The sequence below is a fragment of the Apium graveolens genome, chromosome 10 (assembly GCF_009905375.1).
Source record: "Apium graveolens cultivar Ventura chromosome 10, ASM990537v1, whole genome shotgun sequence".
NCBI lineage: Eukaryota > Viridiplantae > Streptophyta > Magnoliopsida > Apiales > Apiaceae > Apium > Apium graveolens.
Genome location: NC_133656.1, coordinates 238,001,991 through 238,028,409, shown reverse-complemented (window position 1 = coordinate 238,028,409; position 26,419 = coordinate 238,001,991). Strand labels below are relative to the sequence as shown.

Sequence of the window (26,419 nt, the reverse complement as noted above, 5' to 3'; positions counted from 1 at the left end):
CAGAGTCTGGCTCCAGGAACATGGGTTGATGACAGGATCATATACACCTATATGGTATTGTTCGTTGTCTAATATATTTTAGTTGTCTAATATATTTTAGTTTTTGCATTTATTTTACTTGTTGCATTAATTTTACTTGTTGCATTAATTTTACTTGTTGCATTCATATATATACTTTCAGGGATTGCTAAGGACTCGGGAGGAGGAGATTCACAATGGAGGTATATGGGAGAGAAAACCCGTCTATTATTTCATGGATCCCTACTTCATGGTTCTTGGGAAAGGACATGTGAAGAAAATCAGAAAAGCATCGAGGGTCGGTGGAGATACGTTGCAGAGGGCATGGAATAAAGCATTACGTAGCTTTACCGGTTTTTCCAGTGCTACTGTTGGTCCTTCGGTTCTCGAGGCGGACTACATATTCATCCCATGTTGTGTCGGAGATGTGCATTGGGTTTTGTTCATGTTCGGTACTAGACGATTTGAAGGTCTTATCATAGATTCAATGAATGACGAGTCGGATTATCGTGAGGATATACGAGTGGTGGTATGTTCCTCTACTATTACTGTCTTCTATATAGTCCTTACCAATTGTATATTTATTCATTCTCGGATCATAATTTCATTGCAGTTATGGTTGTTGCCGAGGCTATTACATATGGTACACCCAGTCGAGGGGCGTGACCCTACTTCAGCCAAGGTGCTAGCTCTACCGTCCAGGCCAAAGCAACGAAACTCTAATGATTGTGGTGTTTATGTGATGAAGTACATGGACTACTTCACACAAGGATATGACTTAGCTGAGGTACCAAATTGGTCGCAGGAGGAGGTGGATACCTTTAGGTATCAGATAGCCATGGAGCTTCAGTTAGGGAAGGCAAGGGGGATTCCCGGGATTCGTATGCGTAGGCGTCACGAAGCTTCGTAGTTGAATTTCATTTGATTTTAGTTTGTCGAATTATGTAGTTGGATTGCATTTCATTTTAGGTTGTCGGATTATGTAGTTGGATTTCATTTGATTTTAGGTTGTTGAATTATGTAGTTGGATTTCATTTCATTTTATGTTGTCGGGTTTTATTTGGTTTATTTGGTTTGTTTGGTTTGACGTAGTTTAATTTTGTTGGATTTTTGTTATTTTTGAGCATTTTGGGTTGTGGATTTTGGTGGAATTTGGTGGATTTTGGTGGATTGTTGTGTTGTAGGTGTTGGGATTTTGGTGGAATTTGGTTGTGGATTTTGGTTGTGAATTTTCTGGCTGCTCTGTTTTCAATCTGCAAAAAAAAAAATCACAGGCCCAACTGCGGAAAATTTCCGCGGTCCCTCTATAGCCCAACCGCGGAAAATTTCCGCGGTCCATCACTTTTGTTTTTTGCCCCTGAAAACTAAGCAATAGACAGGGGAAACAGAGTATGCAAATTAACATTCTGTTGAAATTGCTTAATTTTTGGAAGTTAGTCCTAAACTAACTTTCACTAATCCAAACCACTCTCAAAAGTCTTAAAATATGGTAATGAGTGATTTTCAAAAAAAAAATTGTTTTTTTCCATTTTTTACGTTAAATTGAAAATTCCTTAAAAAAGTCAACAAAAGTCAACGTTTGTCCAAATATTGAAAAACACTTTTCAATACATTTCATAACAATTTGTAATGTATAGTTCGACTTGTAAATTTTAATTTTCAATCTCAAATTTTTAGGTACACTTTAAATCTCAAATTTCATACTTTAATTCATAGAAAAATCATATAAATTCATATAAAATTCAATGAAAATACATAGATTCGAATGAAAATTACACGATCAATACAATCCACTAAATTTTATGAAATATATTGGTCCTAACCAAAAATACCTAGTATATTAGAAAGACCACCGGATAACCGGTGTTGAGCAACTCCTTGCGTAGTATCCACGAAGCATGCAATATGGTAGAGAACAAGTACACAACCATCACGGATATGGCCTTCCGTAAGTTTCCAAGGGTAAGGGTTGGAATCGTTCCAAATGGTAACGGGAATCGTATTCGAGCCATCGTAGAGACGAAATCTTGCAAAACATGTCTCGCGTTCCCTTTCCGTCCCTCTCGTTAGGAGTGAAACCCAACCTTTCACATATTTGATGCGTATTTGGTCCATATTACAACCCTCACGAGGCCTCAAGTTTACAATATCGGCAATCCGATCACATTTAACAAGGTTACCGCCATTCCATCCGTATTTTTTCCATTTTTCATCGGGCGTGTTGTTGCCCAAATTCAAGATCGGAAGGAAGTACGGATCTGGATGAGAGTTCACCAATCTCCACGGTTCAGTACCCTCCATCCAATTGCATGCCTCGATCTAATTTTTGGCCCTATAAGCCTCCTCATCGGGTGGGTACAAGTCCGTTTCCTCTTCCTCCACATGGGGCGGCTCGTCATTGTCCACAAGGGGCATCAACTCGGCACATGCATCTTCTATCTCACTAAAGGTTGGTGAGACCACATCTTCCTCGTCATTGTCCTCATACCACGAGTCGTTTGGTAGGGAGTCCGAGAATGTGTTGCTAACGTGGGAAACCGAATCACAACTATGATCGGAGTTGTTGTCACCACTATACTCGCTAGTCATGTTACCTGTCACAATAAGACACAATTATATGACAATAATTGGCAATTATATGACAATAAAACATAACAAAAAAGAAAGCAATGTTAAACACTTAAAATTCAAATCCATTTAAAGATTACAACATTCAGTTACAAAATGGTACACCCCTAATTATATTGCGATTCTTGAACATTTTTAAGATCTTCTAGTCTACTAGCACACTTCCTTTTATCATGGCCTTCCATTTGACAAAAAGTGCACCTTCTTGGCGACTTCTCCTTTTTACCAATCGATTCTATTGGACTTTTGAAACGAACGTCCTTCTTCCTCCCTTTAGTTTGGGACATAATAGGGTCAATAATTATTTCTTCATGAGCACTTGCAATTGGAGCTTGCGAATTGCTTTCGTAAGATTTAATTCCATCAACGCTCATTCTTTCGAGAATTGGTATTTCTCGATTCATCACTCCAACGACATAATCATACCATTCCTTGGATGCAATGCTGCTTTGACAAAAACTCATGGTTAACATTGTCATGCTATTAAATCGATCGGTTGAGGTCATCTCATGACTTTGTCCAACATCCAAATTGTAAGGCAACACACCATCAACTCTATTGGCATGTATTGTCCACCTCCGGTTTATGTAATACGGGGGAATTTCCGAAACCCGTTTCTTAGTGAAGACCGCCAATAGGTGTCTACAAGGTAGCCCCAAATGTTCAAGCATTCTACACGTACACATTCCCAAAGAGCTTGCTTTCTCGAATGCCACAAAATAAACATTTCTTCTCGTAGGCTCGGACATGGGCCTATAACAACTATAGTACTTATAAACATCCCCCATTCTCTCCCCTTCTTCACTAGCTCGTCGGTCTTTTTCAACAAAGTATTTTGAAGACTCAACCAATTCATCTTGAAATCTTCTAAACATTTCCTTAGTGTAGATACAAGAAGCATGATACTCCAATGTGGTATGCAATTTCATGGGACGTTTTATATTAATGGTGACATAATCTTCTTCCTTCTCCCGCATGAATTGCCTTGCCAATGCTTTTTGGGCATTTTCAATGAATTCCTTCAAACCCGTTGCCGAACTTACATACTTATCAAAGAAAGAATTCATCCCCTCACTCCTCGATGTACTATTTTGAAACGCCGAAAATTTGTTTCTAGTATATGCAGGAATCCACTTGTGCTTCAACTCATATAACCCATTTAACCATTTATGATCTTTCAAGTGATACTTTTCCACAAACGACGCCCATCTAGCTTCAAAAACACATTCGGTGAGAGATTTATAAATGCAATTGTTGAAGTCCGTCTTGAATTCCGGAAAAGCCGAATAATAATGAGCTAATTTCTTCGGGAATTTTTGACTAATGTGCCAAGAACACAATAAATGGGTAGTATTCGGGAGTACAACCGCAATAGCGCTTGCCATGGCTTGATCTTGATCCGTGATTATAGTCAATGGGGGATTATTCCCCACACCTTCAAGCCAAGTACGAAGAATCCACTCAAAAGTTGACGCGTGTTCATCCCGCATCAATGCAAACCCGAAAATTACTGATTGATAATGATGATTGACTCCGGTAAATGGGACAAATGGCATTGCATACCTATTTGTCCGATAAGTGGTATCAAAAGCCATAACATCGCCAAAATTTTGGTAAGCCATTATACATCTCGGATCAATCCATACTAGACACTTCAAGCGATTCTCTTCATCGACTTCGGTCCTAATAAAATATTTAGAACCACTTTCTTCATTCAACTTATGCAACAAGTCCAACCCCGCTTGAGCGTCACTAATCTCAAACCTTTTCTTCCTCTCATCTCTTAACACATTCCTAACATGTTGAACATTGAAACCAACTTTGTCATTACCTCCATGAATGTTACCAATCACATTCATCACTTGACAATTACGAACCCCCGAACCATAAAGCGTTTTAATCAAACTACGGGTCGCGGTATTGACATGTCTTTCTCGTTGTACCAAATTCATCTTACTAGGGGAAACAAGACCGTGGTTGTGTACCAATTCAAGGCTAGTTACGTCCCAGTGACGTTTTTTCTTTTGATAATTGACATACATCCTCACCTTGCACTCGCTTTTAGGAAGAACCTCTCTACGCCGTTTATTTTGACTGCTCTCGGCGACGACACTTTTTCCATAAAGCCTACAAACATATAAACGACCGTATATCTCGTTGTCTTTATTACGATGGCTAGCTTGAATTTTAATAGCAAATCCATTTCGTAAAGCATAAGCCCTAAAAAAATGACCGGCCTCATCCACACTTTGAAAAATTTGATTCAAATATGGAACTCCCCCCCTCAACATTTTCATAGAAATTTGCATCCTCTACATTATCATCTTCATCTTCCTCCTCACCCTCAACATTATCACTATCATTTTCAACCTCGTTTGCAACCTCATTTTCATCATTTTCATCTTCAACATCAACCAAATCGTCATCTAAATTAATAAATTCCTCATTTCTATCTAAAAAATCATCATCTTCAACATATACAGGGGTTTTAGGTTCTTCACTAGTATTTAAATCATCAAGATGTAAGCTATGATCAATAGACTCTTTTTTTTTTCATTTTGACGTTTATGACGAAACATACGAGCAAATAATTTATCTGTCATGAAAATGTGAAATTTAAGACAAGAAATATACCACCTTGAATTGACAAAACTACTTGAATTTCTTGATGAAAATGCCCCAAAATCGCCTAAAATGTAAACTTGGAGAGAGTAGAATTTTTCTTGAAAATTTTGGTGTTTTTTGTGGTGAAATGAGATGCTTTTGGGATGCTGGGGATAAGGGGACAGCACCCAACCGCAGAAATTTTCCGCGGTCTGTCCAGACCAACCGCTGAAAATTTTCGCGGTCCGGATGCCATCTCACCCGTTAATCCCCCATCCAACGGCTGATAAATTGTTTGTCAACAAACTTTAAACAGCAAACGGTTGCTAAAGACCTGTCCCCTAATATAAATATAAAATTGATCGGATCACGGAAATATGCTTTCATCGATACCGGAACAACGCTCGTAACATATCACAAGAGTAGCGAGAATAAACTCCGAACATAAGATCGATAAAAATTACCATTTTTGTTATATTATACGTAAGTTGTCCTCTAACCAGCGTAGAATCTTACAATCATGAAGTCTCGCCATATCGATTTAAGCGAGGAGTGATTTTAGCTTGCGTATTTAGACTGGAGTTTCGGAAATATAGATTTGAGATTTTAATGGATTCAAATTGATTTTCAAAAAGTTTAATAAAAAAAATAATCATATTAATTGCCCGTTTGAGAAATTTTTAAAAAAATAACTTATTACTTAAAATGTATAAATGATTTATTAGTGATAAGGATATAAAAACTTTTAAATTATATAAGTGTTTGGATAATTTTCTTATAAATCATATTTTTTTTTACTTAAATGAACTAAAATAAAAAATTTTAGAATACAATTTTCTTAATTCGTGAATTTTAAATTTAAATAACATTTACAAACATATATTTTAAAATAAAAATTGATTAAAAAGTTAAAAATCAAAATAAGTTTAGAAAAAATACGTCGTTATTAACATTCAACTTATCAGCTTATATGCTGTAAATTCGACTTATAAGTTAGGTCGATAAACAGTCGTCGATAAGTACTTACGGGAACCCAATAAGTTACTTATTTTGTGTGAGCCAAACAGCCCCTAAGATTTTAAAAATTCAAAAAAATCCGTGCATATTCTCTTTGGATTTCGATTATGCCTTAAACTATGAGATATTTAGTTAAAATTCCATAAATATATTAATTGTCATGGTATCTGAGAAATGATATTTTTTTTGGATTTCATAATAAAAAAATATATTACAAATTAGGCAAGAAACATTTAATTGATTAATTTATGTGTTAATTAATTTACAAAATCACACGATAATTCAAAATCTGTCTAAAACCCTATCAGCTATCGCCGACCGAACAGAAGAAGAAAAAACAAGAAGAGACTTGAAATCTCGCCGGAGAATCATCCAATTGCAAGGTACACACGCGTATATGTATAGTGTTTGTTGGAGATTATCGTAATTGAATTACTTTCGCTTTGTTTTTGCGTTTTTTTACTTCATTTGTGTGCTTTTATAGATTTATACAGAGAAAGAGGGAGGGGGGAGAGGGAGGGGGGAGAGAGAGGAGAGACAGAGAGAGAGAGAGAGAGGGAGAGAGAGGAGGGAAAGTGATAACAGAGAGAGAGGAGAGGGTGAGAGAGGGAGAGAGAGAGAGAGGGAGAGACAGAGAGAGAGAGGAGGGAGAGGAGGGAAAGCGATAACAGAGAGAGTGAGAGGAGAGGATGAGAGAGGGAGAGAGAGATGAGAAGAGGGAGGGAGGGAGGGAGGGGGAGAGAGTGAGAGAGAGTAAAAACAAACTGCAATTTATATGATTTCGATGATTTCAAATTTAGAAAGTTAGGGCTATAAACTGTCTGTCTATAAAGTTGTGAAATTTAGGGCTATATTTCAAAATCTTGTCGAGTCCGATGCTTGGACGTGTATCCATTCTGGCCAGTTAGAAAAGCTTAAAAGGGAACCAGGCTAAGATAACATATTGTATAAGGATCCGGTAAGCAGTAGCCATAAATAATTTGCTTCAATTGTGTCCAAAGTTTTCTTGTTTTGGTAGTTTATGCGGAGCTTCATCGTCTACATGATCCTTAATCAGCCCTCGATTGTCTTGCTGCCCCTCCTACTTGGAAGCAATTGACAATTAAAAGAGTCTACAGTGTTTCGGTGAAATGAGATGTTTTTCATAAAACTTTTGCTTATAGATTCTGAAAATGACATTTTGTATCCATTTTTTTTAAAGTTAATATATTTTTTATTTCAATCATACATTAGTGAAACATTTGTATAGCTTTTTTTTGCATCTTTTAATACCAACTTAAGTTCACAATATTAACATTATTTAGAGGACTATTTACTTTATTTGATATTGTGGTTTATAATCTAATGTAGCATGTTTATTGCAACGTGTAAGAGCGTGTTTTTTGCTTTGTCCAGTCTATCAAAATTCACCGACGCCAAAAAATTACCAGATCACAAATTGATTGTTATTAGTGCTTTAAATAATGACATTGTAGTATTCTTTGTACAATTTGTACGTTTTTTTGATTGTAATTAGAATATTTGGTGTGCTCTTGTGGAACATAAGAGAACTCTTGATACTAATATCTTTTTTTCCTTATAACTATTTTATATTTGATGACAGGTAAAGTGAGACTAGATATAGGGAGATGAAGAATTTGTTAGCCTTAGGGTTTGAGGGATCAGCTAACAAGATTGGAGTCGGTGTTGTAAGTTTAGATGGAACAATCTTATCCAACCCACGACATACTTACATTACCCCTCCAGGTCAAGGGTTTCTTCCTCGAGAAACTGCGCACCACCATCTTCAACATGTTCTTCCTTTAATAAAATCTGCTCTTGAAGAGGCTAAAGTAACCCCTAAAGAGATTGATTGTCTTTGTTACACCAAAGGTCCAGGCATGGGTGCACCACTGCAGGTTGCTGCTGTTGTTGTACGGGTGCTTTCACAACTTTGGAAGAAGCCAATTGTTGCAGTGAATCACTGTGTTGCTCATATTGAGATGGGGAGGATTGTTACTGGAGCCAAAGATCCAGTGGTGTTGTATGTCAGTGGTGGTAACACACAAGTGATTGCATATAGTGAAGGTAGGTATCGGATTTTTGGGGAGACAATTGACATTGCTGTTGGGAATTGTTTGGACCGGTTTGCCAGAGTTTTGGAACTGTCAAATGATCCAGCCCCAGGTTATAACATTGAACAGGTTTGATTATTTTCTTTTTAATTTTTTGGTATTCTGATTCACTGGTTATTTAATTGTGTATTTTATCAGAGGCACCGTATTAATTTAATTTCATTCGAGTAATTGCTCGTTATTGCTTGATAATGACGAAGGATGTTGGATAACACTGTTGCTACGATAAAATACTAAAAAACTGTTATTGCTCAAATCCCTGCATTTGATGAACCTGTGTCTGTTATGTGTTTTCTTTATTCAAATCAACAGTGTATTGTTGTTTTGTCAACATGTCCTTCCTGTGGCAATCATGTTAGAACAGTTATGAGTTCATGTTGCTAAGATAAATTAATACACATTCACTCAGCCAAAAAAATTTGTAACAGCCCTCCGCTATACTTCGACATAAAAGGGGCTGCCTTGTCAACCACTTCTGATCTTGGGTCATAATTTTATATCGAGTTAATAAGCAAAAACATGATTAAACTTATGTCCTGCTTGTAGGTTGTTGAACACAAAAAGCTTACAGTCAAGCAACTGAATTAGTAAAAGCTTTGTAAAGCTTTGTAACAGGTTGCGGCCTAAAAGTTTGACGTGAATTGTTAATTTTCTGTTTGAGGCTTTAAGTGGTTTAGTAGTCCGAACTAAAAGATTAATTTTTCGGTTGGCTAATGAGTAGAATTATGTGAATCTATCTTGAGTCGCCAACACAGTTTGTTTAATACTAGTTGATTGCTCTGTTCCGCCTTCACTAGGAAAGTGTTGGAATGGAGAGGGGAGTTGTAGGGAAGAAAGTTAGGGGTAATTGGGGAGGAGTAAGATGACAGCCTAAGAGATGGATCAAAATATTTGTGATGATGGATTAGATAATTGTTAAGTCAGTTTGCCTTTTCATATATACACTGTGCAAGTAAATTATATTTTCATAATGAAGTATATAATTTGCTGTGTTTTTTTTACTGGTAAATATAAATAGCAAATATTGTTCTTATTTTGTCATGTCATTGGCATCATTTACCAAAATCCATATTACTTTAGGTATTTAACTCTTCTTTATATGTTTAATTATTATGTATAATATATCTATAGTATTTCATTACTTAATTGTTAATAATAGATGTTGTTAAGCATTGTAATTAGTTCGTAATAATATGTATTATCTCTGCTTATATCTGTTCAAGTGTAAGGTAGCCTTCTTCCCGACCGCTTGGAACACTGCATATTAAGTTGTGCTGCTTGTGCAAGTATGAAATTTGCATGCAATGAAAATCCTATTTCTGTTATAAAATATATGACTAGCCGGTGTATATTTGTCTGTAGTTATATTACATAATATTCTTGTATGTGGTTTAACTCTCTACAGCTTGCTAAGAAAGGGGAAAAGTTTTTGGACCTACCATATGCTGTAAAAGGAATGGATGTTTCGTTCAGTGGAATATTAAGTTACATAGAAACCACTGCTGAAGAAAAGCTAAAAAACAATGAGTGCACGCCAGCAGATTTGTGCTATTCCCTGCAGGTAAAGCTTTTGCATTTTCTCCAATTTATTTTAATCATTTTTGAGTGGTAGCAGACATGATTTTGGGTTGTATGTGACTTTTGCCTTTCGTTTCAGGAAACCGTGTTTGCGATGCTTGTAGAGATCACAGAACGAGCAATGGCACATTGTGGCTCGAAAGATGTTCTTATTGTTGGTGGTGTGGGCTGCAACGAGCGGTTGCAAGATATGATGAAAACTATGTGTTCCGAGAGAGGCGGAAATTTATTTGCTACCGATGACAGGTACTGTATCGACAATGGAGCAATGATTGCATATACTGGTCTCCTCGCTTTTTCTCATGGTTTGTCTACCCCAATGGAAGAAACAACTTTCACACAACGGTTCAGAACTGATGAAGTGCTCGCAATCTGGCGGGAGAAGGAATTGTCAAACGTGAATACTGTCACTGAAAAAACCTGTTAAATAGCTGATGCTTATTATAAGGTAATTGTATATTTTACACACACACACATTAGTGTGAGTGATCAAGGAAGCACCACGAGGTTCCTAGATAAAGATGTGTTTTTACCACCAAATTGGATGACAGACGGGATGTTCCCATTGACCTTAAAAAATTCCTGTTGAATAACTTATTACATTCCTTCCTCTCCTTTTAGGCACTCTTTTAATATGTAGAAGCAATTTTTTTCATCAATTCACCATCAATGCTTTACTTGCTCGGTCAAAATTCTTTTGAGTATAGCCTCCACTCTCCATCCATATATTGCTTTTGTTGAGTAGCAGTTTGCAACTAAAATTTAACGCAGGTAGTAAAAAGTTAATTTTAACTCATTCAATATATCTGCATGTACATTCTTCTTAGTTTCGTTTGCCTTTTTTCGTCTTCGCTGTCAAGACAAATGCATGATTGTAATTAGATTGTCTTTATTATGTTGAAATTCCGACCCAAATGAGATTTGCCTCAAGATTGGTTGTGTTTGACAGGTATGCAGTTGGAGTGGTATATGGCAGAATTTGAAAGTAATGTTATCAAGGTAACAGTGTCATGGACGACAATGTGATTGATAGGATTTGTTGTTTGTATTAACCTTCCACATTATTTATAAACAGAACACCGTATTATTTTACTACATTTGCAAATTGTATGCATCAAAAGAAAGTACTGCGGCATACAGTTTCATTCTTGTATGATATGATTAATGGTGTACTATTTTTTATTATTGTATGACACATTAGGAAGATTTTAATGTCTCGATAATGAATGTGTTTGCATACGGGTTTCATTCCTACTCCGAATATTGTTTGCTTGGAATGCAGCATCAGCTTTATATTTTTGGTTCCAAATGTTACTCTCTTAGAAGTTATATCTTCGATAATAACAGGGAAATGTATCAATCCAGGTTCCATTTATGCAGTTGTACCTTTTCACAGAGGTACAAGCTTTTTGTATTAGGTTTTCAGAAGATAAGAGAGGCAAGCAGCTAGCTTGTTTAAGCTTATAAGCTTGGAATACATGTACTTTTAATTTATTTAGCAACCTCAGTGTGTTACAGATTTTGGAAATCGGGATTATTCGGTTGATGTACCGATTTTCGATTTATCGGAAAATTTTTAAAAAATCGGATGATTTATCGGCGATTTATCGGAAATCGGTCAAATCGGACAAATATTTTTTACCGATTTATCAGTGATTTTTAAAAAATCGGCCTATTTCTATAACAGTGAGTAACCTGTATAATTTAGCAGGGGCTCATAGATCATTGTCGTAGTTTTCCTTTTTTTCTCAAGTTAAAGCTGGAATAAGAAAGCATTTAGCAGGGGCTCATAGATCATTGTCGTAGTTTTCCTTTTTTTCTCAAGTTAAAACTAATAATTTATATATTTCCTCTGAAATGGACATCCCTAAAAAAATTAACTAGGATAATTCTTTTGTAATTGTTGAAGACAAAACATGAAAATTAATTTTCGAGATCTTTCCTCAAGAGTAGAGCTGCCGTCATAAATTTGAAAAATGAATTTTGCTGACAAGATTTTCTATTATTAATATGCTATAAGTTATATCGTAAATAATTGAATATTTATATTATACTGTAATAATCGAAATGGGGTAATATTTTTGGTTCAAAGGTTATTCCCTAATTTTGTTTATTAAATAAACAAATAAATAATGTTATATATCCGCTAAACTACTAGACATAGTTTACTTATTTTACTGAACTACGATCACGGCTTATCCTATAATTAAAAAATAAAAATTGTTAAATTATTATACACGGTCTACTTATCCTATTAAACTACGATCACAAGTTATTCTATTATTTTATTATAAATTTATAATTATTATTTTTATATATAAATATTTTAAAATTATAATATGAAGAGAAAACTAATAATTGTAAATATTAACGGGAACCCGTACATCGCACGAGATTTAAGTTAGTAAGAATAATAAAAATAATAATAACAATAATAGTTATCTATGAGAAGAACTTACATCATGTTTACACGTACTCATATACCTGTCGTCATCCTAATTTTGGATTCGGTTACATACTCGTATATATGTGATCGTTCTAATTTTCGATTCAACTATTCAATTAATTTATATACTCATATATCAATCATCGTCTTAATTTTAGATTCGATTGTTACTCACTCCCGATACATCATGTGAGAGAACACATGCTCATAGTCATTTACAGGCATACAAACCTTATTATTCAAAAAACAAATAAAATATTTACAGGTATTCGATAAATAGAGTAATAAGACACAAAAATTTCGATTATATTTTATTTCAAAAACTAAAAAAATCCCGATTAAATCTTTCATTATTAATCATTTTAACACAAACACAACCATAGTAATAGTTGTTTATTAACAGCTGTCGCCGCCGGAGAGAAACAAGTCCCAAACCATCAATTCTCGCCGGAAAATCACTCATTTGCAAGGTATATATATAAACTATACACACACACACTCGTATTTTATTTTATTTTTATTTTTTATTTTTGAATTATTCGCTTTGTTTTTAGTTAATTTTATCAATTTCTAGGCCTCTATTGATTAATTTTCGTTTCTAGGGTTTCGTTTACTTGTATGTATATGTGTATGTATTGATAGCTTAATCACTGCAGTTTTCGCAAGTTTAATCAATTCGAGTTTTCGAAAGCTAGGGTTATGAATTGTCTGGTGATAGTAATAAGATTTTTATTTATTGTTATTGTTATAAGTGTGTGTAATGATCAGCATTATTGTGAAAATGACAAAATTGTAGTAATTAATTGTTGGTGTGTTTTGATTAGTTGTTTCGGGATTTGAGGCCGAAATGTGTGTTGGTTTGATAAGTGAATTTTTAGCGTTGTACTCGTTATTTTAAATAAATGCAGTTTGGACATTTTTATTTAATGCAGTGTCTTCGGTATTCTCTATAGGTCTAGTGATATGAGAGACCGTAGTGTGGATATCTATTGTTCGGGTACTGAAAAGTATGACAACTAAAAATGTAGATGGTAATTGTAAATTTTTGGTTTTAGGATTGGCGAATTTGAGAAAAAAGATTTTCGTATTTAGTTGAGGGGATACTATCCAAGGTAATCAAAAAGAAACTTTTTCGAGATGATCTGTTTTCAGTACTAAATATATTTCTTTTTGCCACTCTATCCTGAATTGGGCTTGCTTTTAGTGCCGGGACATGTGTCTACCATAGGGTAATTATTACTAGCAAACAAACCACCGAACTAAGCGTTCCAAAGCTGGACGCCGAATGAAAGGCTCATCTTTCTATGAAGCAGGTTGAACCATAAGGCAACAAGCATCTGGGTGAACAGTTTTCTTTTCTGTGAGGTGGGTAGATAGGGAGGAAGAGGGGGGGGGGGGATCTGCCGATCTGAAATGTCAGGAGCTTTTATTAGGGGAACTACTACCATCTTCACTGTTATAATATGAGAAGTGAATTTTGTGGATAATAAGTTCTCTCTTCTTGCTTTGCCACTTGGCACGTTTGTTTGTATGTTCATTTATGAGTTTTCTTGGATAGTATTTCTTCTGTAGAGCATTAAAATAACTGTCCTTTTTGCTATTCTGAACTTAATGCAGTCGGATCAAAATATTGCGGTCCGTGAGATTGAGCCTTAAGTCATGTCTGCTGATCCTGCACTTGTTGATGAAGATGCTTCGTCAGGCTCAGGTGATGACATGAACATGTTGGATGGGCACAATAAGCGTCAGGCTGCCACACCAGGTTCAGGACGTCGAAAGAGGAGCCGGAAGGCTACTGGTGATGTCATAGTCGATGCTATGCTAGAAATAGCAGCTGCTTCCAAAATGAGAGCAGCTGCAATAATGAAGAATGATGAACGCTTTTCTATAAGCAAGTGCATAAAAGTTTTAGATGAAATTCAAGATGTTGATCAGCACCTCTACTTTTTTGCTTTGGATTTATTTGAAAGTCCCAACGCCAGAGAAACTTTTATATCTTTGAAAAGTGAAAGGCGATTGACATGGCTACAGAACAAATTTAATGCCTCCTCGAATGCAGCAGTCTCGCAACTTTGATGATCTTTTCCCTTTTCTGGTTTTAGCACCTTTTTAGACTCTGCGATCATATATGGTCTTTGCGTAACTTTCTTATTGTATTCCATCGCGATGACAGATGGTTTACTAGGTTTTATAGATATTGGCTTATGTTTATAGTTTCGCATCGCTTATAAACTATGAAAGGAATTTTGTTGGTTTTATGTTAATGTTTCTTAATGCTGCAAAACTGCTTGAGATAGTTTCATGACTGCTCTTAATATTAAGACTTACTGGTTTATGTTTACACATTTTTTATATGTTATTCTCTTTCAATACACACTCAAACTTGAAATAAACAATACTAATTTTAACAAAAATTAAAGTTTTCCAGTTTACATTGTCATATTCTGACTTGGTTGTCCACTTAAATTAGAAACAATCAGAACATAATTTCTTTTACAATTGCTTTATTTTTCATATCATATTTAATATATTTGTATCTACAAGCATTAATTTGCTTTTCTAATATTTCATATTTGAACTTATTTCCAGAAACTTTTATAAATAAAGATTATTAATATGAACTCCAAATTTTAATGATTATCATATTTTTTCAGAATAACCCTACTGACCCAGGTACAAAAAATAGTTACAAAATGATGTGTCAGGTATATATTCCTACTCTCATCTTTACTTAATTGGACCAAGGGTATTATTGTGAACTCAATTCTTTTGCTACTCGTATTACTTGAAAACACAAGTTGATTATTTATGTGCTTAACGATCTTGATTTCGTTGCATGGATTTGATTTTCGCTTAGGTCATGATGGTTTCGAAATTGATGATTGCCCCATATGTTTATATTTGTTTTTTTGGACAAATTCGAACACTAAAGATTGTTCTATAATAGGGTAGGATATGGTGCTTGAAAATCGAATTTGTGGTTAATTCGAATTTTTTAATGTATGCCAGTTATCAAAATTTTATTGGTGAAGAGCTTATTAATAATGATAGATCCACCTACACGAATTTTGACAACTCATTGAGTACAGATTCTTAGCATGTACCCTTACACTAGAAAAACCGTGGTTAATTTAGTTACAGATGGATTTAGGAACTAAAAATAGACAGTGATCTGTTCTTTTTTATGCTAACAAAGTTTGTTCTTTTTTGTTAAATTTATCAGATGGCATTGAAGGAGAGTTTAGATAAGTTCAAGAAACAGCAGGAAATGTGTCAGACAACCCTTAGCAGCATAAAAGCATAAGAGAGTCATGCCTTATAACCCTGCAAATGCAAAGTCTGCTGCCCCTGCAGTAAAATTTTCAAGTGATACAGAAAGACTCGAACACATTGAGATGATAAGGCATCCTCTGTAGGGGCTCAGATAAAGCGTGTTATAGACTTGCTACGAGAGGTACATAGATCTCAGCTCTACTTCTAGTTTTCTTGATCTGTTATATATGTATGTTTCGCTCTAACATAATCCTAGCATTTTGGGAATTGGTAGAGACTACGATGTTTTCTTCTTTCTGGTTTCTAAGAGATTCTAGGACTTAATATTACAATTTAGTTTTATGTTTTCCAGTAAAACTTGCCCTCTTTGACTCAAAATTACATATTATTCTTGACTTGGTTCCCTTTTAGAATTTCTGAGAATTGCAGGGAACTCGGCTATGTAAAATTATATTCTAGTCAGGAATTTAGCTTTGTACATTTTCCGGTTGATGAATTTTCTTCATGTCTGCAGACAAGGCAAGCCTTTACAGCGGAGCAAATAAATGAAGCATGTTACGTTGATGTGAAGGCCAACAAGGCTCTATTTGACAGCTTGAGCAACAATTTAAAGATTTACTAAGATGGGAGGCGCTTCTCTTACAAGGTAATATTATCTTGACAAGTTCTTATGTTGTGCTTTGGGTTTAATTAGTTCTTCATCATTAAAAGAGAAATGCATATATATTAGAAAAAAGCTGTTGGGGCTTCCTTTTTGTTTATATATATCTGGGTGCTAATTGCATGATTTGTATATGCTTACAGTCCAAGCATGAACTAAAGGATAAGAGCCAACTTCTTAAGCTGATACGAAAGTTCCCAGATGGTATAGCTGTGGTTGATCTCAAGGATGCATACCTATCAGTTGAGGGTGATTTACAGGTAAATCTTTATTTACCTGGAATTCAATTCTATTTGATGTGAATTCTGATAATGTAGTGATGTTAATTCTAATTAAGCAGTCTGAGTTATATTTTTTAAAGCGGTATTGTACCTTTCTGTTTGCTTTACTTAGGCTCTGAAGGCTGCTGGAGAAATCTGGCTGCTATCAAACTGCGATTCACCAGAAGGCATAGCATTCCCAAACGATCCCAGGGTAACTATAATTACAAAGGTTGATGATGATCTGAAACAGCTGTTCAGGGGAATTGAATTACCAAGAGATATTCCGTGAACCTGCTACAAACACTGCGAGGAGGAGAGCCAAAGCACAGGTTCACGGAATATCCAACAAGCCCAAGAAAAAGAAGAAAAAACATAAAATTAGCAAGAGAACCAAGTTGACCAACTCTCATCTTCCTGAGTTGTTCAAGATTTTAAGCTGCTAATGGTCTATCAAGATGTCATCATGCTGTTGGTATGGCTGTCAAGTTTCTTTCTGATCCGAATCTGCAGGGACTGTGATTATCAATAAAAAATTTGTGTGATTCATCTAGACCTTTTGCTGCATTAGTTTTGAAAGTTCACTTTTCACTGGCCTAAATTGTGCATCTTGAAAGACAGACAAATCACTTGTCATTCTGAGTATGCCCCTGCATAATTTGACAGAGTTTTCATCTGTATCTGGTCTTTGTTCTGATAGAATTGTAAATTCATGATATAATGTATAAATACTTTGTTGTTTTGGATCATAAAAAATCCGCGAAGATGGAGCTCCAGCATTTTTTAAAAAAAATTTCTCGCTTAAACATAAATTTGAACTCAAGCGTGCATCTTAACAGGCATTGCACGCATCAATTACTACTTGGAATGGAGAACTTTATTGCCTCGGATTTAAAGCAATCAATTAGAATTCTGATATTTCAAATTGGATGCTATTTGATTTGTCTGAATACGGAAATCTTCTTCTCCAATGCAGATTAAAGTCTTCTAGATGGTTTGCAAAGGAATGTATTAAAAATAGTTCTCTAAATTCTTGGACAGGGGATAGTTAATCTCCTTTGAGTTGTTTGTTAGTAGTTATTGTCTGTTTTTTCCAGTAGTCCGGGGTGAGCGAGGATCGAACCCAGAACCTTGGACGACAGAGGATAAACTATTCACCAATTGAGCTATCCAACCGTGATCGAGTAGCTTAATTTGTTACTTGGCCTTCTGAGGAACTTCACTTTGTCCTATTGTATTCTTTTTCTTTTTTAATGCAAAAAATTTTACCCAAAAAAAAAATTTAATAAATTTTTCTACAATGTTTGCAGAGGAAAACGGAACGGAATTGTAATAAAATTCATGTTCTAACATAAGTAAAAAAGATTATAGTAAACGTATTTTAAGAAAATAACACAAACATGCATAAAGAGATTTTTTTTTATTAATTTTGAGGATAAAGATTACTTCATACGTTTAGGGTATATACCGATTCCAGACATATTCTAACCATTCACTACTTGATATTGAGCCATTAAAATAAAGAGCCCATGATTCCATGAAAGTATATAGGGCTGAGCAGAAAACTGAAAAAATCCGAATCCGAAACCGCTAAAAACCGTTAAAATCCGAACCGATCCGACCTGCGCTCCCCTTAATGGTATATATGCTGAAGGCTCGATCGTGAAATCTCTCATACGTACCTCAGAGTTACATATCTTCTATGAGCCCTCAGTTAGCTAGGTTTTTAAGACCAACTACTACACAAGGATGCTGCAACCTGTTTTGGTTGGGGGAAAAAGAATAAGATTGAAGAGGGAGCTGCCGGAAGAAGTAATTATTGACGAGATTCTCACACGACTTCCAATCAAATCGGTTGTGCGTTTTAAATCTGTATCCAAATCATGGCTATCTCTACTCTCCGGTTCACACTTCATTCAAAAGCACAAGACTCGCAGTCCCATGCAAAACCCTATCGACTATGACTGTCTTGTAACTAATAAAAAGCTCCATATCTCCATTGTTTCCCGAAACCAAGAGATTTTTTTACTCCCTATCAATGCTTACTCTTTGATTGGTTCCGTTAATGGCTTAGTTTGTCTCCTTCGCCACTTCAAACGGTTGTCCTTATGGAATCCCGCAATTCACAAATCTATTGAATTTAATCTTCCACAAAACAAACAAGGCGGTTATAGTTATCCAAATCTAGTTGGAGTCAGCTTTGATTATGTAAGTACTGATTACAAGGTAGTAGTCGTCTACGAGTCATGTGCTTATGTTTACTCCTCTATCTCCAGTTTATGGATTCCGCTATGCATTCCTGATCTTAAGTTTCTTGTGAATAAATTTGAGGACATTCCAACTACTTACGTAAAGGATTGTCCTTATTGGACATATTCTACGTATTCTTCCGATCACGACATGTTTGTTACATCTGCGGGTTATTGTTCTTATGGCACATATCCCTCCGTTAAGAACAACTTTGTTAAATCTTTGACTGCACTCAAGTTTGATGCTACAAGTAACAAGTTCAAGTTGTTGGCCGAGTTTTTTCCTGATGCACGGAGTAATGAACGTGGAAAGATATTCAGATTCGTGAATATGAGAGATGTTCTTACTTTGATGGCACATGAACCATCTCCAATTGGCAAGCTCGATGTATATTCTTTGGACGAGGGATGTGGTGTCTGGATCAAGATGTATGACCTTGGCCCTTTCGAAAGATTTAGACGATTTCAGTTCATGCAACAGGGTTTCAAGTACGGTGATGAGATTGTATTCCTTGAATATGGTAAGATCTACTACTATGATCACAAAACAGATACCTTCAAGTGTCTTCAAGGCAAAAACGGCTCTCGATTTTTAAACTGTTTTACATATACCCCAACTATGGTTTCCCTTCAAGGAATGAAATCCATTTATTCGGACAACCAAACTCGTCCACTTGGCGACCCTATGAGATTGATCACTTCACTAAAGGAGTAAGCATTTTCCTTTTGTCTTGTTTTGGGATTTAACTCGACTCAGCTGATATTTAAAGTGGTCTGGTAAAGAATATTAGACTCTTTTGTATGTAAGCCTAAGCTCCTTTATTCTATTATGAATTTTCTTTTTCATCTCTCTTTTTTTCTCTATTGTTGTCTTTTTAAACATGAGAACTTGATAAGTATTAGTCAATTGTTATATCCTTAAGTTCAACTGATTTCTATTAAATGAAACTATTATACCCCTGCCCCAATAATTTCCAAGTATATTTATTTCCGAGTAAAATGTGCAACCTGTGGACCTAAACTTTGCAAATGGTGCAAGTATAATGTGTACCTTGAGTTGGCAAAGTTGTGCATGATGTGTACTTCCGTTAGCTGAAGTTTAACAATGTTAGCTGAAATACGAGAACCAATGATAAAGAAAACCCCTCGTTATAAGATGGTGCATAGAGTCTGATGAAACAACAAAGAGGCTGTTTTAAGTGCTTGATCCTAAAAGAATGGAAACATAGCCTTGTTGCAGTTCCTATTTCATTAATTAAGACCAAAATCTAGCAAGCGCCCCAGATTTATTTACACACTCCTGGCATTTTGCAAAATCTCTAACTTTTTAGCACGTCTAGTTCTATTTTCGTGATCTGTTATATATGTATATTCTGCTCTGACATATAGCATTTGGGAATTGGTAGAGACTAAGATGTTTTCTTATTCTGGTTTGCAAGAGATTCTAGGACTTTCAATTACACATCCTGTATTATGATAAAGAAACAGTATACTGATAGAGTATAGAAATATCCTCAATTATCTTTAATTACTGTGTTATGATAAAGAAACAGTATATCGATAGAGTTCATTCTGGTTTGCAAGAATGTGTTGGTTTGTAGGATTCTGTAATGTAGGGAAAATGTGAATAGTCGTAAATTAAGAGGAGATTAAGGGAATAATTAAATATTATATGCATTTACTTATATTACGTTAAGTTTTTTGCAAATATACGAGATTGTCAAAATGTTTTGGACAACTTAAGTTAATGTTATTCGGTAAGACTTGCCCTTTTGACTCAAAATTTTGAATATTATTCTTGACCTGGCTCCCTCTATATAGAATTTCTGCAGTTGTGTTTTTCCGCAGATTTTACCTATATAATTCATCATAATTCATTTTTTTACAACAAATGAATGAAACTGACTCGCAACATACATAATGAGCAATTCAGATGTGCCACCTTAAATAATTAAGCAGGGTTGCAAAATATGAGATTAAAATCTGTAAAGCATCAAAATAAACAATCTTAAAACTAGAATTCTACTATTTCCAGGTAAAGTGTACTAAGGTCTAAGGCAGGGTGTGAAAACAATTAAATTATTTATTCATTGGCTCAAAAGGGGCTGCTTTGGTTGGTGATGCAGCTCACATGGACGGTGAGATTTCTTTACAGTAGTTTGTTTTCTTTGCTTGGTTTAAGAACTCTAATGTTTATACGCTATTAATTATAGGGTTTACAAAGAAGCTTAATTTCCCTTTCTTGTGGTTTTAAATTGTTGTGATATTTGGTTTCTTGTGGAGTGGAATGTTCAGGGAAACTTTCCAGATATTCTTAGAAATGGCGGTGAAAGATATTGTATCTAGAAATCGCATAATATCAGAATATATTGATACTTGGACTTCTAAATTTGCTCTAGTAAAGAATCTTGTTGTGTGTACTTCAATTGTTATAGCAATTATGAACACATTGTTGGAGGGGAAGCCATTGGTTGGAACAAAGTGGTACGAAAATGAGACAACTGGGGCAGGCACTTTGAAAAGAAGCAACTGAATTTAGCTCAAGAAGTTGCACAATCAGTGGACACTACTCCCACAGATGAGACTCTGCTGGAAGCCTGCAGCATTCTTCCGGAAATTACAGGCCCCAGATACTCATCCTAAGGAAATTAGCACAAGTTGTATTAGAAAGACAAAATTCTGATGCAGCCTTTATGGTTCTACGGTGGTCTGGGCGTGATGGAGGTGCAGAGTTAGTCTCATTTATGTACCAGAGAATGCTGCTATTCCAAAGTTAAGAGGAATTCTGTTAATGTCTTGAAAGATGATTCTTAAACTTGGATGAACTGTGTGCAGAATTAATGGATTTTGCTATGCACTCTCTAATATAGTGATAACGAGTGTCAATGTGCCTACTCCGGTCATGAAAAACTGGATTTTTAGCCAAGGCAATTGCTGATTTATTGTCCACAAAAATCTTGATCGGCTCCTTTTGCGGCATATTTAACTCCTTCAACATATTTCTCAACCAAATAGCATGACAAACGCAGGAAGTTGCAGCAACATACTCCGCTTCACATGTTGACAAGGTGACAATTGGTTGCTTCTTTGACATCCATGTGAAGGCCGATTCCCCCATGTAGAATACAAAACTGGTTGTGCTCTTGCAATCATCAATATCTCCTCCCCAATCACTATCACTATATCCAACAACCCTTTTATCATTAGAACAAGAATAATACATCCCAAAATTTAGTGTACCTCTAATATTTCGGAGAATCCTCTTTGCGGTCTTCCAATGAGTTGTTGGATTTTCCATGTAGCGGCTAATGACTTCAACTGCATACAAGATGTCGGGTCTTGTGCACGTCAAGTATCTCAAGCTTCCAACCAAACTCTTAAAGAGTGTGGGATCCACTCTTTTTCCTTCTTCGTGTTTTGATAACTTTGTTCCACAATCCATTGGTGTACTAACTAGATTGGAATCTTCCATCCCAAACTTCTTAAGCACTTCTTTTGCATATCCCTCTTGAGTGATAAAGATGCCTTTTTTCTTTTGTTTCACTTCAATTTCAAGGTAATAGGACATGAGCCCGATATTAGTAATCTCAAATTCCTTTGTCATCTCCTTTTTGAACTCCTTGAACATGTTTGGATTATTTTTTGTAAAGATCAAGTCATCTACATACAAGCACACAATCATTGTATCATTGTTTTAAATTTTGATGTAGAGTGCATGCTCATATGGACACTTTTTAAAATTCTTCATTTTGAAATACTTGTCAATCCGTTCATACCAAGCCCTTGGGGCTTGTTTCAACCCATATAGTGTTTTCTTTAGCTTTAAAACCTTTCCCTCTTGTCCTTTAACTTCATAGCCTTGTGGTTGCTCAATATACACATCTTCTTCTAGTACTCCATTTAAAAAGGCTGATTTTACATCCATTTGATGTATCCTCCAATTATTTTGAGCTGCCAAAGAAATTATTAGTCTTACAGTTTCAAGTCGGGCAACGGGAGCAAATACCTCATCGTAGTCAATGCCTGCCTTTTGATTGTAGCCTTTAGCTACTAATCTTGCCTTGTATTTTTCAATTTCTCCATTTGCATTTTTCTTTGCTTTGTATATCCATTTTACGCCAATCGCCTTATGCCCTTTTGGAAGTGAAGTTAGCTCCCACGTGTCATTCTTCTTTATCGCCTTTATTTCTTCATCCATAGCATTTATCCAACACTTCTTTTCAGCAGCTTCTTGAAAGTTCATGGGTTCACAATCCGTAACTAGACAAAATAATGTAAGATTGTCTTCATTTTCGTTGACCTCGTAAATATCCCTTAGATTTCTAAAGCGTTGGGGCCTTTCACTTGAACTATCACCTTCATCTGATCTTGCATTTGGTGAAGTTGGTGGAGTTACAAGCTCTTCTCTTTGTTCTTCTTTATCTTCATCTTCAAATTGTGGATAGAAGTTATATTTTTCATTATGTGGACTCCAATCCCATTCTCCTTCTTCATCAAATATGACATCTCTACTGATAGTTGTCTTTTGTGTATTAGGATTGTAGAGCTTGTAGCCTTTGACATTATTCTTGGAATTGGTATCGTAGCCAATAAAGATATACTTCTCGCTTTTGTCATCAAGTTTGCTCCGCTTGTCATCTGGCACATGTTTATGAGCTATGCTTCCAAAGACTCTAAGATGAGAGATCCCGGGTTTTCTTCCACTTCATGCTTCTTGTGGTGTTTTTCCCCACACGCTTCTTGTTGGACTTCGATTAGACAAGTACACCACACATGATACTGCTTCTGCCCAAAACTCTTTGGGTAGCTTCTTGCTTTTAAGCATACTCCTCGCCATATCAAGTAATGTTCTATTTTTTCTTTCGGCAACTCCGTTTTGTTGGGGGGATCTTGGCACCGTTAGTTGTCTTCGGATTCCATTTTCCTCACAATAATTTTGGAATTCCTTTGATGTGAACTCTCCTCCATTATCGGATCTTAAGGATTTGATAGGAAGTCCCTTCTCCTTCTCAACGTAGGCCTTAAACATCTTGAAATTGTTGAACACCTCTGATTTTTCCTTCAAAAATACACCCATATTTTTCTAGAAAAATCATCAATAAATAGAAGAAAATAATTACTTTTACCGAGGGATTTTGGCCTAATTGGGCCGCACACATCTGCGTGTATGAGTTCCAATGACTTTTGAGCTCTCGAGTATGACTCTTTGGGAAAACTTGCTTTGAATTGTTTTCCAAGTAAACATCCTTCACAAACTTGATCCGGATATTGAATATGAGGCAATCCCTTAACCATTCCATTCTTTGAGAGCAACTTTAATCCACCAAAATTGAGATGTCCAAAATGAAGATGCCAAATCCATGATGCATCTTTGTAACACATCTTGAGACACTTTGCAACTTCATTTTGAATGTTAAGCACAAACATTCTATTTTTTGTCATAGGCACCTTAACAATAAGATTTCTTGAATTGTCTCTTATCGAAATAATATTATTTTTTAAATGAATATCATAACCTTTCTCCAATAGTTTCCCAAGACTTAATATGTTGCTTTTCATGTTAGGCACATAATAAACATTTGATATAAATTGATGTTCTCCATTCTTTAGTCGGATGAGAATATTACCTTTTCCCTTTACCTCCACCTTTGTTTCATCTCCGAACGCTACATTGCCGTTGATTGATTCATCAAGCTCCACGAACATCCTTCTTTTTCCACACATATGGTTATTTGCACCACTATCCAAGTACCATTGAGTGTCTTCAATTTTTTCATTGTCTTTGTAGGCCAATAACAAGGTGTCATCTTCATCACTTCTTTCTTCAATATAGTACGCCTTCTCTTGAACTTTATTATTCCTTGGTGCTCTACATTCGGAAGCATAATGTCCAATTTTTTCACAATTATAAGATGTGTAACTTATCATACCTTGGTTGCGTATTTGCTCTCCCACGTCCTCTTGTTAAAATTTCTCCTCTTTGATTATTGTTGTCATCATTAGGCTTCCAACCTCGTCCATATCCATAACCGCAGCCTCTACCTCGACCTTGTCCTCGTCCTCGACTTTGTCCTCGACCATAACTTTATCTTTGTGGAATTTGAACACCTTCTTGTTACTTTGAATCAACTCGCACCTTGAGTAGTTGTTCCACGATCTCTTCTTTCTTCCTATTCTTTTCTTCATAAGCTTGTAGTGAACCAAGAAGTTGCTCCATTGTCATACTTTCCAAGTCTTTTGTCTCTTCAATGATGGCAATAATATGCTCAAATTTGGAGTCCAATGAACGAAGAATTTTCTCCATAATTCTTGCTTCTTTTCACTATTTCTTTTAAGGTTATTTGTAACCATTACTACTCTTGAAAAATAATCTGATACAAGCTCACCTTGTTTCATATGCAAAACTTCAAAGTCTCCTCTTAGTGTTTGAAGGCGTACCTTTTTGACTTGATCAAGTCCTTTGAATGACGTCCGAAGTTTCTCCCAAGCTTCTTTGGATGACTTTGCACTTGAGATCTTCTCAAAAGTATCTTCATCTATCCCTTGATAGATTAGATAGAGAGCCTTCTTGTCCCTCTTTCTTGAATCTTTCAAACTATCCTTTTGAACTTGGGATAGTCCGACTTCATTCGCCGATTCATTGTAGCCTTTTTCAACTATCTCACATACATCATGTACGCCAAGAAGAGCCATCATCCTCAAACTCCAGTTATCATAGTTACTCTTGTTGAGCAACGGAACTTGAAATGGAACACTATTGTTTGCCATCTCTATGGAGGATCACCAAGCTCTTGATACCACTTTGTTGGGAAAAATATTTTGGAGGTTGGGTGAAGTGTTTAAAAATGAGAGAGATAATATTTTAGAGGAGAAATTCTAGATATTATAGGCCTTGATGGATAATTCTAGATACACTATTTAATACAAGACTCTTCATTTTTCTAGATATATAAGTTCTAGAATTTCAATTTACTAGGTACATGCACAAAACTTTTAGAATTTCTAAAAGACACTTCAAGATCATTCTAGAAACTACTACATAAATCAAGTTTATTATTATTTGAATTTTTCTCAACACATATGCTAGAGAATACATATGTAAACCCTCTCGTTTTATTATCTTACATTTCCTGGTTTTGCAGCTGATAGCCTTGCAGATTTTCCCGCACTTGAAGAAGAAGGCCACATTGGTGCATCCAAATAATTTGTAGACGAGTTCCAGTAAAGCGTCATTCTATATCGAGCTCCAGATAAGGAAAATCTTCTCTTCTTTAAATCTTCTCTTCTTTTGCTTCGGCTGTGTGAAAAATGGCTTTCCATGATACTGGTATGTGGAAGTACGACATACATGGTGCTGCTGATGTGACCATTAGTTCAAGTAGAAGTTCAAATATTCTAGCTAGTGCTTATAATGGCGCACAGGGGAGAGCCATTCATGGAGATAGGTTGCAGGGTCCAAGGTTAGCTCGTGCAGCTCCTACGTGGCTTGAAACGGGAGACACAGTGGCAAATATGTATGTGGAAACACTGGTGACTGTGATATGTTGTCTTTGTATCAGAAGAAAGTTATG

General features: G+C 35.7%; 3 protein-coding genes and 1 pseudogene across 3 annotated transcripts; 3 read left to right on the top strand and 1 right to left on the bottom strand.

Moving 5' to 3' along the window:
* Window positions 1-2,337: 2,337 nt before the first annotated feature.
* LOC141692119 (protein FAR1-RELATED SEQUENCE 5-like) lies at window positions 2,338-5,785 on the bottom strand. The gene is made up of 4 exons (XM_074496856.1): window positions 5,751-5,785; window positions 4,895-5,146; window positions 2,873-4,773; window positions 2,338-2,612 (listed from the first exon to the last, which is right to left on the bottom strand). Exons 1-4 carry the CDS (start codon window positions 5,783-5,785, stop codon window positions 2,338-2,340), a joined length of 2,463 nt encoding a protein of 820 aa, XP_074352957.1.
* Window positions 5,786-6,503: 718 nt separating this feature from the next.
* Window positions 6,504-11,213, top strand: LOC141690144 (uncharacterized). The gene is made up of 5 exons (XM_074494802.1): window positions 6,504-6,650; window positions 7,871-8,450; window positions 9,787-9,942; window positions 10,039-10,407; window positions 10,909-11,213. The coding sequence occupies exons 2-4, from the start codon at window positions 7,896-7,898 to the stop codon at window positions 10,384-10,386; spliced, it is 1,059 nt and encodes a 352-aa protein (XP_074350903.1). The 5' UTR covers window positions 6,504-6,650; window positions 7,871-7,895; the 3' UTR covers window positions 10,387-10,407; window positions 10,909-11,213.
* A 4,286-nt stretch (window positions 11,214-15,499) lies between these two features.
* On the top strand, window positions 15,500-17,308 carry LOC141693652 (transcription initiation factor IIE subunit beta-like; annotated as a pseudogene).
* Window positions 17,309-18,164: 856 nt separating this feature from the next.
* LOC141693791 (putative F-box protein At4g17780) lies at window positions 18,165-19,661 on the top strand. The gene has a single exon (XM_074498954.1). It carries the CDS (start codon window positions 18,349-18,351, stop codon window positions 19,561-19,563), a length of 1,215 nt encoding a protein of 404 aa, XP_074355055.1. The 5' UTR covers window positions 18,165-18,348; the 3' UTR covers window positions 19,564-19,661.
* The last annotated feature ends 6,758 nt before the right edge of the window (window positions 19,662-26,419 follow it).

What these genes read in the sequence shown, in the direction of transcription:
- LOC141692119 (XM_074496856.1), bottom strand. Translation starts at nt 5,785, where the DNA reads ATGGCGAGACTTCATGATTGTAAGATTCTACGCTG. An exon ending in GATTGTAAGATTCTACGCTG is followed by an intron (nt 5,147 to 5,750) that starts GTTAGAGGACAA and finishes TTTAAATACTAG; the next exon opens with TGAAGAACCTAAAACCCCTG. An exon ending in TTTGAATCAAATTTTTCAAA is followed by an intron (nt 4,774 to 4,894) that starts GTGTGGATGAGG and finishes ATATGTTTGTAG; the next exon opens with GCTTTATGGAAAAAGTGTCG.
- LOC141690144 (XM_074494802.1), top strand. Translation starts at nt 7,896, where the DNA reads ATGAAGAATTTGTTAGCCTTAGGGTTTGAGGGATCAGCTAACAAGATT. An exon ending in CAGGTTATAACATTGAACAG is followed by an intron (nt 8,451 to 9,786) that starts GTTTGATTATTT and finishes AACTCTCTACAG; the next exon opens with CTTGCTAAGAAAGGGGAAAA. An exon ending in ATTTGTGCTATTCCCTGCAG is followed by an intron (nt 9,943 to 10,038) that starts GTAAAGCTTTTG and finishes CTTTCGTTTCAG; the next exon opens with GAAACCGTGTTTGCGATGCT.
- LOC141693791 (XM_074498954.1), top strand. Translation starts at nt 18,349, where the DNA reads ATGCTGCAACCTGTTTTGGTTGGGGGAAAAAGAATAAGATTGAAGAGG.